Below are 11,627 nucleotides of genomic sequence, written 5' to 3' on the forward strand. Positions count from 1 at the left end.
TTACAGCATTTAATGTATAGACAGTATGTTAGAACAGTGCAAAGTACTTCCAATGACAGTATCTACTCCAAATGGATCAATGAGCTCAGAAGATAGAAAATAACATTAAAGTTTGTGTACAAATAAGAAGTCTCACTTCGTATTTGTCTCTCTGGTGCATTTTTGGTTAAAACAACTATGTTCTTTATTCATGAAGTTACTGGCAACAGGTAGTGTAGCCAGATATTTTACTCAAGTAAGAGTAACGATACCCCAAAAGTACATTTTACTCAAAAAGTTACTCAAGTAAATGTAACTAGTTACTACCCATCTCAGGAGATCATAGAACCCGAGATTCAGGCCAGATGTAGAGATGCGCTTTAAAAGGTTTATTACAAAAAATAAAGCAGTTAAACAAAAACAGACGAGGAGAGGAAAACGTCGTGAGTAGAGCGGGCAGCTCAGAGCCGGAGAAGTTAGGCAAGAACAAAGGGCAAGGCTGGAATCGTGGTCAAAACAGTCGACGGCCGTGACCAGAGTCAGAGAGCTGCTGAGGCGTCCAGAATCAAGGGGAAATCCAAAAAGCCGAAACTGGTCAAAAACAGGCAGGCAGACGCTGAAAGGTTTCCTCACACGATGGCGTTCTGACAATCTGAAGTGAGTGACCTCTGAGGTTTATCCCTGGTTGTAGCCAGCTAACCCCCCACTGTGAACTGGATGCTAAAGCTGACATGCCTTCCTTTAATAACACAGTAAATCTCTTTTTGGCCCGGGTCCAGCTTATTTATGCGTCTTTCTTTGGAGAAGTAAAAGTCGTAATGCCTTTTGATTACATTACATTTTTATATTTCTCTGCTCCTCGTGTTCAAACAGGGACAGGAAAGAAAATATGGTACCACTTTACAATAAGGCTCCCTTTATAGAGGCTTATAAATGGTTTGTAGACATATTATAATTTGTATCATCTGTAGACACTTTATAAATGACCATTACCACTTTACAATAAGGCTCCCTTTATAGAGGCTTATAAATGGTTTGTAGACATTATCATTTCATCACACTTTATAAATGACCATTAACTGTTTATTATGCATTGATTAAGGGCGAGAAAGACGCAAAACTGAGTGAGCGAAATCTATATTTGTCTAAAAGGTTTCAAATTCTGTATATATTTCATTTAGAGTTGCTATATATTTTAGTCTAAAGTACATCCCTGTAAGCATAATAAGCATTTGCAATCATAACTATGTAATTTTCTACTGTATTAATGTATTATAAACATCCACAACTATCAAAGGGAGTCTTATTGTAAAGTAGAATATTACATGGTACAGAATAATTTTTTCAAATGCTTATTGTGTGTACAGGGTTGTACTTTAGACTGAAATATTTAGTGTAGCAACTCTAAATGAAATATATAGAATTTGACCATTTTTAGTCAAATAAAGATTTGCCTCACTAAGCGGCAAGAAATGGGTGAGTTTTCCTCACTTTTTTGTTTCTTTTCTAATGCATAATAAACGGTTATTAACTATTTATAAAGTGTTAACAGATTAATTAACCACATATCTACAAACCATTTATAAGCTGCTATAAAGCGAGCGTTAACGTAAAGTGGTGCTGAAAACGTTTAGTTTTTCTGCCCCCCTTTGCTCTGAAAGCCCTTCAATCTGAACTAAAACTGGTTTCAGTACCAACAGCAGAGATCATTCCAACAGTGCCTATGTTTTAAATCATAAATTGTTACTGTTTTAAGTTTTTTATTGTCTCTGTAAGAATAATTCCTTCATTTTATTCATCAAATATCTCTGTAATGTATTCATATTAATTGGTAGTTTCATCAGCGTCGTCTGCCTTGTCCTCAGCTGTGCGTCCTGCAGCCTTTCTTGGCCAGGTCACCTTTGTTAAAGAGGTCTTGATCTCAATGAGCATTTCATTCGGTTAAATTGAGGTTTAATAAAAAATAATAACAATGAAAAGATGGTGTGTCTGGTACAGGCAACACTTTTAAGCTTTGTATTTCCATGAAGGAAAGGAAAGCATTATTTTGTGTTGGTGTATCATCACCCAAACGCCATCGTACTTTAAGGGTTTTAAGCCTTTTTTTCCTCCACATGCTTCACTCTGAGTCATGTGGTGGGAGCTTATTCAGATTAACATCATGTGCATCCTTTCTTCACTTCACCCCTAAACTCCCTGAAAGACCAGGTAGAGTTGCAGAAAACCCGACTGGTGGGTTGTTTTTACAGTCTCAGTCATTTTGTCTGTTTGTGTTGGAATAAATTAATTTCCACTGGGCTGAAAAGTTTGTCTGTTCTCGTGCTGCAGAATAAAATCACTGCCTTCTAGTTTGTCAACGCTTTGTTACGTTCTACTTTTGTGCAGTGTGCTCTTCATCTTCATGCTCCGCTCTCTCTACCTCGTTCTCCACCAGCACTCCCACTTTTCTGTGTGTGTGTGTGTGTGTGTGTGTGTCCTGTTTTTCCTTTCAGCTCATCGTTCACCTTCTTTTCTCCTCCCACCCTTCCTCTCCGACCTCTGGCTCCCTGTTTTTCCTCCTCCTTCGTGCAGTGTGCTGCCAGTCTCTGGGCTGGAGAGACACTCAGACAAATAACTGCAGAAAAGTCTAGAAGTCTAGAGAAAAACGAAAAAAAAACCTAATTTCTTCTCGTCTTTTATTTTCTGGACTTCATCCGAGAGCGATGGCATTTGTCCTCATAAAGCAGGCTGCGATGCTCCAGATCTACCTCTTGACTTTTGTGGGTGAGTACTTATTAGAGCTGGAGAATAACGACACTTGCTGATGATTCATACTTACCGTTCCCTCTCTCCTCTCCGTTTCTATTCCTGTGCTCGAAGCCGCAGTCCAAGTCCACGGCCGGCTGCTGCCAGGCTCATGCAACTTTGAATCCAACACCTGCGGATATACGTCAGACGCAGACTTTACAAGCTGGGCCCTGCACAGAGACGGTACTCTCAGCGCTATCCAAACTGCATCTTGCAGGAGTGTTTGTAATGGCCGTTGATTGAATCCTTGCTCTTCATGATGCCGTTTTTGGTGCCGATTTGTTGGCTGAACCTCTAAAGCTCTCTGGTAGGAAGAGGTCCATCTGGTCTGCATTGATTCCAGCATCAGTGAACATCTGGAGAGAGTGAAATAGCACATTTTGGCATTCCCCTAGGGTTTGTAGTGCAACTCATATGAATGAGCGCACTGCACACCCATAAGAAGTTATGTCACCGTTTATTTGTGTAGCTCAGAGCCAAATGGATGGAGGTCAGATCACAGTGTGATTACAGTGATTACCCTGTCACTGAAACAATGCATCTCTTTTGAATTTATCATGTGTTCTGCATGCATGTCTGAGTGGTGAAAACAAAGTTCATGCATAGTATCTTGAGAAGACTCTGGCTGCACAAATCTCTGAAGATAGTCCTCTGTGCACAAGCAGCTGGACTGTGTCAAGTTAATCGTGACTTGATGTGTGATTTGACATCAAAGCCACAATTATTTCACTATATTCATGACGTTTTAAAGATAAGCAAAGGATGCTGTTTCTTCAGACTTCACCTTAAACGTATATTGAGATACATTTATTTTTATTTAAGGTCAATGAAAATTACAGATCTGCTTTTGATTGATGTATTAGCTGCTGGTAGGATTACAGTTATAAACATTCTGCTGTCAAAAACCCAAAATACAAATGTGCTCCCTGATTTGTTTGAATGTAAAGTTATATTTGATTACTTGGCCAGGGTGAAGTTGCATAAAAACATTAAAAATACAAACAAAAAAAAAAACGTTTTTATAAAGTAAGTAATAAAGCTGCCAAGAACAGTTTTGAAACAGAATTAGAAAATATGCAGAACTTTTGACCACATTTAAAAAAAATGTAAGCAAATCTGGCTTATTGAAAAAACTAAACATAACAAAACAGTACAATAAACTACAGTTTTTGCACAGTTAAATTACTTTAGTCTTCCTGTTTCAGACAGTGTATACTTAATTTTTTTTAAATTGAAACTAAAAGTGTCAAGAACAGGACAGGTGGACCCAGTATTCAGCCAAGAAAGCAGGTAGTATGTTTTAAGGTTTATTGTAGGTAGAGGTAATGATCGGAATCGGGATGACAGGCAGGCAGAGATAAGTTCAATGAGTGGGGCAAGACAAAACTCGTAGTCAATAAACAGTCCTAAGTTAAAAACTGGATAAACAGAAGTGCAAGATAATCCAAGGCAGAATCCGGACTCAGAGTCGGGAAACAGAACAGGGCAATCAGAATACTGAACGCTGGATAAGACTCGCCCACTGGCTTGTATTGATCTGGCAAAGTGGAGTGAACTGAGGACACTGAGCTATATTATACACTGGAGTGCTAATCGCCCGCTGTTAGAACGAGTCGCTTTGAAACCGCCATATTGGTACTCCCTATTTTCCCCCCAGTAATTAGGGAATATGTGCGCTACAGCATCGAATAACGAGGATTTTCTCATGTTCAGGGGGGGCTTAAGACTTTTAAAATGTCAAATGCCATATACTTTTATGTTATGTTCTAAAACTATCAAGTACTGAGAAAGTCATGTGCTGAAATATTTTGCATTTTATTCATTTAAATATATATATTTAACATTTATAAATATATAAATAACAATATACAAAAACATATATTTACATATGTGTATACATATATTTATACATATACACATACTTATATATACTTATATATATATACAGTGTTGGGGAGTAACGGATTACATGTAACGACATTACGTAATTTAATTACAAAAAAAGAGTAACTGTAATTCGTTACAGTTACAATGAGAAAATATGTAATTCAGTTACAGTTACTTCCGAAAATATTAAGAATTACAAATTTAGTTACATTTTTTTAAAAATATAAAGAAAAACCTTTGCGAAATATGTAATGATATTTTTATTGCTTCGCGCCCTGTATCGCCGTTTCCCGCTACGGCTCCTTGTCTCTATCACTCTGATGATCCATCCTGTGTTGGTGGAGCCTTCTGAAAAAACAGCAAGCAAGCAAACGTTTCACGGTTTTATTTCAGCTCAAGGAGCGCATTAAAAATGACAGCCTTCAAGCTTGTTGACAGCCGCCTCTTGTTATTCACACACAACAATAAACAGTGAGAGCCGACGTGTGTTGTGAAACTGCAAAACTTTGTCTTAAGCGGAAAATCAACTTAACTCATACAATAATGTATTTATCCAGAAACAGTGTGGGCTTTCTTACAATACTGAATGCTCTATAATTGTATTTCTGTTATTTTTGATTATGCACATCTGCTAGCTTTTTATTCTAAAAAATCTATAAAATTACAGCAGCAAATTATCAAAGTTTTTCAAAGCCTGTTTAAAAGCTCCAAATGGGGCTTCAGATCATACAGCAACAATTGTGCTGTCATTGTTTTACAGGGCAGAATTTGTATTTGCTGACTCTTGTCCTCTAACTACTGATGGATATACAGGAATAGTCATACAAGTGTCAATTCCCAATTCCGCTTTTTTAAGGTTCACATTCAGTTCTCAAAAATTAAATGTTGAACATGGGTCGATACTCATTAAAACTTTAAAGTAATCAAAAAGTAATCAAAGTAATTAGTTACATTACTTTTTAAAAGTAATCGAAAAAGTTACACTACAATTAAATTTTAAACAAAGTAACTTGTAACTGTAACGGATTACATTTTTAAAGTAACTTACCCAACACTGTATATATATATATATATATATATATATATATATATATATATATATATATATATATATATATATATATATATATATATATATATATATATATATATATAATATGAATAACATGTAAAATATTTCAGCGCATAATTTCCTAGTAGTTGATAGTGTTAGTACATCCACTGACTGTAGAATTACCTGTGAAACGTTTTCACACAGCCAGAAAACTGCTTGTTGTTGCAACCAAATCCTATGGGATTCTGTGAGAGTAGGGAGTAGCAAGATGGCGGCCAGTGACTTCAGTTTTTCTGCAAAATCAGCACTCCAGTGTATAATATAGCTCACTGACTGAGACAGGTTTAAATAAGGAGGTGAACAGGTGAGCAGAGCAGAGTGCTAATTACTAGTGACAGGTGGAAACAATCAGAGGAAGGGTGGTGACTGAAAGTAAACCGAAGCTGATTGAATGGTGACTGGGGAAAGGGGAGTGACATGCAGACAGACTGGGTAGTGACTGAGAGGTGAGTTGGCTGATAAGTGGCAGGAGACTGAAAACTGAACTGAACTGGCTGGTGACAGAGATGTGAACCGATCAAAATAAAGCAAAGAACAAACATAAACTAAAACAAAACCCAAATCATGACAAAAAGTGCAGTTTGATTGGTCAGTTGGCATATTAGATGGATAGCCTAGGTTTTCCTGATTATTTCATATCTCTTTGCCAAGCTAGACTTGATTAATCACATGTAGGAATAAACACTTACAAACATTTCTCTTTTCACTGAGTTTCTGCGAAAAACTGGGTTTTCAGCTGCGGTGGACAGCAGTCAGCGCAATCTCAGTTTGGAAAATCAGAAATCCTCGTTGAGGAGTCTAGCTAGCAGCCATTCCGGGTCAATCTAGCCATTTTTCAGAGTCAAACTAACAGCTCATTATAGAATGAAGCTAACGCTTAATCAGTTTAAATCTAACAGCTAATTGAAGTGACAGCAACAACTAAACAGAGTCAAGCTAACTCCTAATTGTAGGGTGACCCAACATCCCCGATTTCCGGGGACAGTCCCCGTTTTGGATGACCTGTCCCTGCAAAAGATGTTCCCAGAAATGTCCCCGATTTTAGTTCATTACGATGGAGTAAAAAAGCTGCACGCAGCACGAGGTATTTACCCGTTCCTGCCACTGTCCAAATGTACTAGAAGAGCTGAGACGAGTGTGTGTCCCAGCTTTTCATTGCATAAATCTGCTCACCTCATTTAATTGGAGTGAAGCTAATAGATAATCGGAGTGAACCCAGCAGCAAAATAGTAGCAAGAAAGCTGCTAATCCGCCAAGCTAAGGTATTTGCAGAGTCTAGGTTACAACTACTAATCAGAGTGAGAATTTATCAATGTGAAGCTAGCAGTTAATTAGCATAAATATTACCACTACACCTACTCAAGTCAATAAGAGCTATTCATTATCAAGCCAATTCCAAGAAGGATGATGCAAATGATTACATAAATTCACACTAGCAGCTACAATAATTCAAGGTAATTATTGGGAATGAGGCTAATAGCTACTTAGAGTCTATTTAACCATTAGAATCAGATATTAGAGTGAAGCTAACACATTTAGAGTGAAGTTAATCAAAGTGAAGCTAACAGCTTGTTGGACTGAAAGTAATAGCTAACTTTTATCAAAAGTTAAGAGTGAGATTATGCTAATTTGGGGGCGGGGCTTGTTTGGGGGCGGGGCTAACCGGACCCTGGAAGAGCCGGTGGAGTCAACTCCATCTCATTTTTATCCCACCAGACAATGAAGTAGACATGTAGTACTTGTGTTAAAAAGAGAAAGAGACGTATTAATACTTTATTGTTCAGTTAATGGATTAAGACATAAAAAAATACACAATTGTTCAAATAATACTGAATATAATTAAGTAGTTTTAAGTTATTGACCAAATTATTACAATGTTACACATTCATCTATGGGTTGTTTATCATTGTAAATCTATAACCTGATTAGTGAATCAGGCTGAGTTTCATCAAGCCTTTATGGTCAACAATTTCCCCTCAGCAGCAACACTGAAGCACACAGAGGTTCCCGCTGCGTCTTTATGCACGATCCAGCTGCTGATGTCTCCCTCTTTTCAGCTCAATCACCTTCTAGACTGTTACAGTTTATAACATTATCATCACCTTTCACAGCGACAGGTTTCTCAGTCAGTCGCCGCGCTGATCAGACGAATCTCTATTGCTCTCGTCAGTGCGCTCTGGGCGGTGCGGTGGGCGGATTTTACCCCTGTGCGCTGCGTGAGAGGGATAAACAGCGGGGAAAATGCATAACTAAATACTGTAAAGGGCTCCTATAAAGGGAACAGGGGTACTAACAGGTCTAAGATGAAGCCCCTGATGTTACAAGTTCTTTAAAATGACCCTTAAAAGTGCGCACCTGAATTAAAGCGTGAGGCAGCACGCCCACCGAAGCGCCACTGATTCTATGTTGTTAAAAATAAAATAGCATGAAACACAGCTACTCACTTTCCTATTGACTTTAACTGGCACACGTTGTTACCGATGTGAGGGAATTAAACGCAGTGATTCACGTTTTGAATGGTGAACGGTGATAAAAGCACCTGCTCCGAGGGAAAGGAGGGGGGAGAGGAGCAAGCGCGGAGGCACAGGAATACGGTGCATGTAGTTAAAAAATGCAGAATTAATAAAAACTAAACTTATAAACAGACTAAGTGGCTTTTTAAACTGCATCTGGTTAGCAGAACTGTTTTAAGATCCTGCGTGCAGCTATCACTGGTTCTGAATGGACCGGTCATCTTGCAGCAGCTCTCCCCCCGCCCCCTCCCCTCCTCCTGTGTACGCGGTACAGGACCTTACCGGCTCACTTTCACCACTGTTAAGACTAAAATTATTCATAACTCTGATCACTCTTCCTGCTGCTCTGTTAACACGAACTGCAGCAGGAATTACCGATGGCCACAAGCTGTGAAAGAAGCTGAAACATCTCAGCAGAAGGCGGAGTTTTGTCGTCCGCAGCCCAGAGGGGCTTTGTTATTTTTATGCGTGAGAAATTCCATGTTTGCGTGTGAAATGCCATGTGTTGCGTGTGAGCGTGTGAAGTTAGTGAAATGCGTGTGTCACACGGTCAATGCGTGAGAGTTGAGAGCTATGGCTAATCACTATCAGAGTGAAACACCAACTAATCATTCTGGAACTAAAAACTGATCTGAGTATAGCTGACAGCTACTCAGAGTCAAGCTAACACTTAAACAGGTTGAATTTGCATCTAAACTCAAACAAATAGCTAAAACCTGAAGCTAATGGCTAAGGAAATAGTGAAACAACTAGCTAACCAAAGCTAATAACATAAAACAAGAAATCTTTTATTGTCTCACAATGGGGAAATTCAGGATATAGCAATTAATCATAGTAAAGCTAACGACAAATCCTAGTAACGCTAACAACTACTCTGATTCAGGCTGATAGCTACTTAGTGTGATAAGCAGTAGGCTATGTCATAATTAGCTAGCAGCTTAGCAGAGAAAAGCTAACATCTAAGAGTCAGGGTTCACTCAGGACACCAACAAACTTTAGCTGTACTATGAATTTTCTGTGAATACTGTTGTATGCTGCAGTCATTTACATACCTGTTTTATACAAAATGAATAATATTCATGTTGCTTTGTAGTTTGCTTTGTGATGTAACCACAATGTTTAAGCATTTTGTAAGCCCAATGTATCAATGAAATGCTTATTTGCATATAAGAATTAGGATTTTAAATTAGCTTAATTCTTGTTTATATGGTTTACATGAGAAGATTTGCTTGGTATCTTGAGAAATTATGGAGTTAGTGCAAAAAAAAAAAAAAAAACACATTAAAGTTGAATAATCTAAATAATCTATATCTGCAAGCCACATACAATTTTAATTGATGTACTAATGAGCCATTTGAAAAGGAAGATATCCTGCCACCATGGCATACACCTACCACTGCTGTGCAGCATAAACCAGACAGCGTTGGAAAAATTTATGTAGACCTATTTTGTTTCCAACCACCATCCTGGGTTGTCCTACTTGTCTTTAAACTGCCCTGCTGTGGCAGCATGATTCATGATTCAACTGGTTTTCCTTCCACTGTTTCCATCCGTGTTGCCATGTCTGCAGGCTTGTTAAAAAAGGTCAGTGAAGGCACTGCATTAATTGTGAGCACAGTTCTTCTCGCTGATTTCTTCTCCTTCCCTCTGCTTCTATTTTTGTGCTCTGTGCAGACGAAACAGCAGAAGCAAAGTCATGCTGGATACTGTTAATAATTTCAGTTGGTCGATGTTTATTGACAGCAAGATATTACTCAAAATTTATTGCATGGGTTTACTACTGTGTGGGTGTTTGAATCTCAATACTTGAGAGTTTTCTTCAAATTTTATGATGCTGCAGAGCATTCCACGGGGACAAATAATGAATGACAGACCACTGAGTAGAGCTCTAAAAAAAACCTGAAGCACAGAGAGGTCAGAAAGGAGGATTTCATGCAGAGAGATTTATGACTCTGGTTTTAAATCCTGATCTGGATTGCCATATTTTGTATATTGTTTCAGAGAATCTAATATAAACAGCATTTAGTTTGCTGCTTTTGGCTATGAGGGCAACTTCCCTTAAAGTATATCTGAAACTTTATTATTCCCAAGGCGAAATTCTTTCTTACAACACTGCTCTTGTTGACATAAGATGGATAGACAGATGCAACAGCAATTAACTTACAACTTACATTACAAAATACAACAAAAAAACCAAACAAACGTGTCAACCACCCCTTCTTCCTCACATGCAAAAAGATTTTGATCTGTGCCGATGGAAGACAACTGTGTTCTATAACTCCATGGTGTTAGAAAACATTAACGACAACTGTTTGGTTTTGCATGATAGCGTGGTGCTGGGGGACAGATGCCCCATTTGCCTTGGCTAGGATGTTTGGGAATTACGCAAATACGAGTACGGAGCATTCGAGCGGCGGAAAACACTGAAAATTACAAATTGTCGAGCATAATTAGACTATTTCTCTCTATATTGTGGATTAAAACACAAAAGAAACACGTTTACAAATAGATATTTCACAGCACTAACTGTGCCACTGATTTAATATTTTATATCAGCCCCCTTCTTTATATTATATGTACACAGCAGCCATATTGATTACTAAACTCAGGATTGCTCAGCATGATCCAAATTTCTCTGCCAGAATAGGACTTCAGCTGGTATTTTATTCGTATTTCAAACTCAAATTTTGAAAATCCAACTTCAGGGTACACATACGGCACACACTGACTGTTAACTTCTCTGTGTTGCTAAAATTAAGGTCCAAGGCATTATGCTGAAGTGTGAAACTGTTACTTGTGGTGGTCCATAAGGAAGTTGTTGTCTTTGATTAGTACAAGGTTGGCTGTATCATCGGAGTATTTTAGTTTATTTGTGTTGGGTGTTGGCCTCATGCTGTCGTTTCTGTGGAGCATTTTTTTAGCAGGGGTGTCTAACTAATTTCTACACTGGGCCACTTTAGCATCATGAAGTCATTTAAAGGGCCAGTCACACCTGTATAGATTCTTTTGATTTCATAATTTCATTCCAGTTCACATAAAAAATGTAAAATGTTTCACAGTAACCTAAAATTGGCACCTTTAGGCCCATTTGAATGGTTTATCTGCAAAAACAAAGTTGATATTGGGGTGAGTTACACTTTAAACTCATCATTCAGCATCACTTTTTCCTCTTTTTGGACATTTCTAGGTTGTTTTAATGCAGGGGTGTCAAACGTATGGCCCGCGGGCCAGTTCCAGCCCGGTGGCTAAATGCATTATCATTATTCAACAATGATTATTTTTTGTCCAGTGTCCTGTCTGGCAATGTGGCAATAAGAATTGTTGTCTTAATGCCAAAAAGAGCTCAT

General features: G+C 38.2%; 1 protein-coding gene across 1 annotated transcript in view; it reads left to right on the forward strand.

The window, feature by feature from the left end:
• The first annotated feature begins 2,614 nt into the window (after nucleotides 1–2,614).
• Nucleotides 2,615–11,627, forward strand: part of mamdc2b (MAM domain containing 2b) — a 34,290-nt gene continuing 25,277 nt past the window's right edge. The window contains exons 1-2 of the mRNA XM_036140025.1: nucleotides 2,615–2,742; nucleotides 2,839–2,949. Of these exons, the coding sequence (XP_035995918.1) occupies nucleotides 2,682–2,742; nucleotides 2,839–2,949 (172 nt within the window). The 5' untranslated portion in view covers nucleotides 2,615–2,681. The remainder of the gene's footprint in view (nucleotides 2,743–2,838; nucleotides 2,950–11,627) is intronic.

The sequence above is a fragment of the Fundulus heteroclitus genome, chromosome 8, assembly GCF_011125445.2.
Source record: "Fundulus heteroclitus isolate FHET01 chromosome 8, MU-UCD_Fhet_4.1, whole genome shotgun sequence".
Classification (NCBI taxonomy): Eukaryota; Metazoa; Chordata; class Actinopteri; order Cyprinodontiformes; family Fundulidae; genus Fundulus; species Fundulus heteroclitus.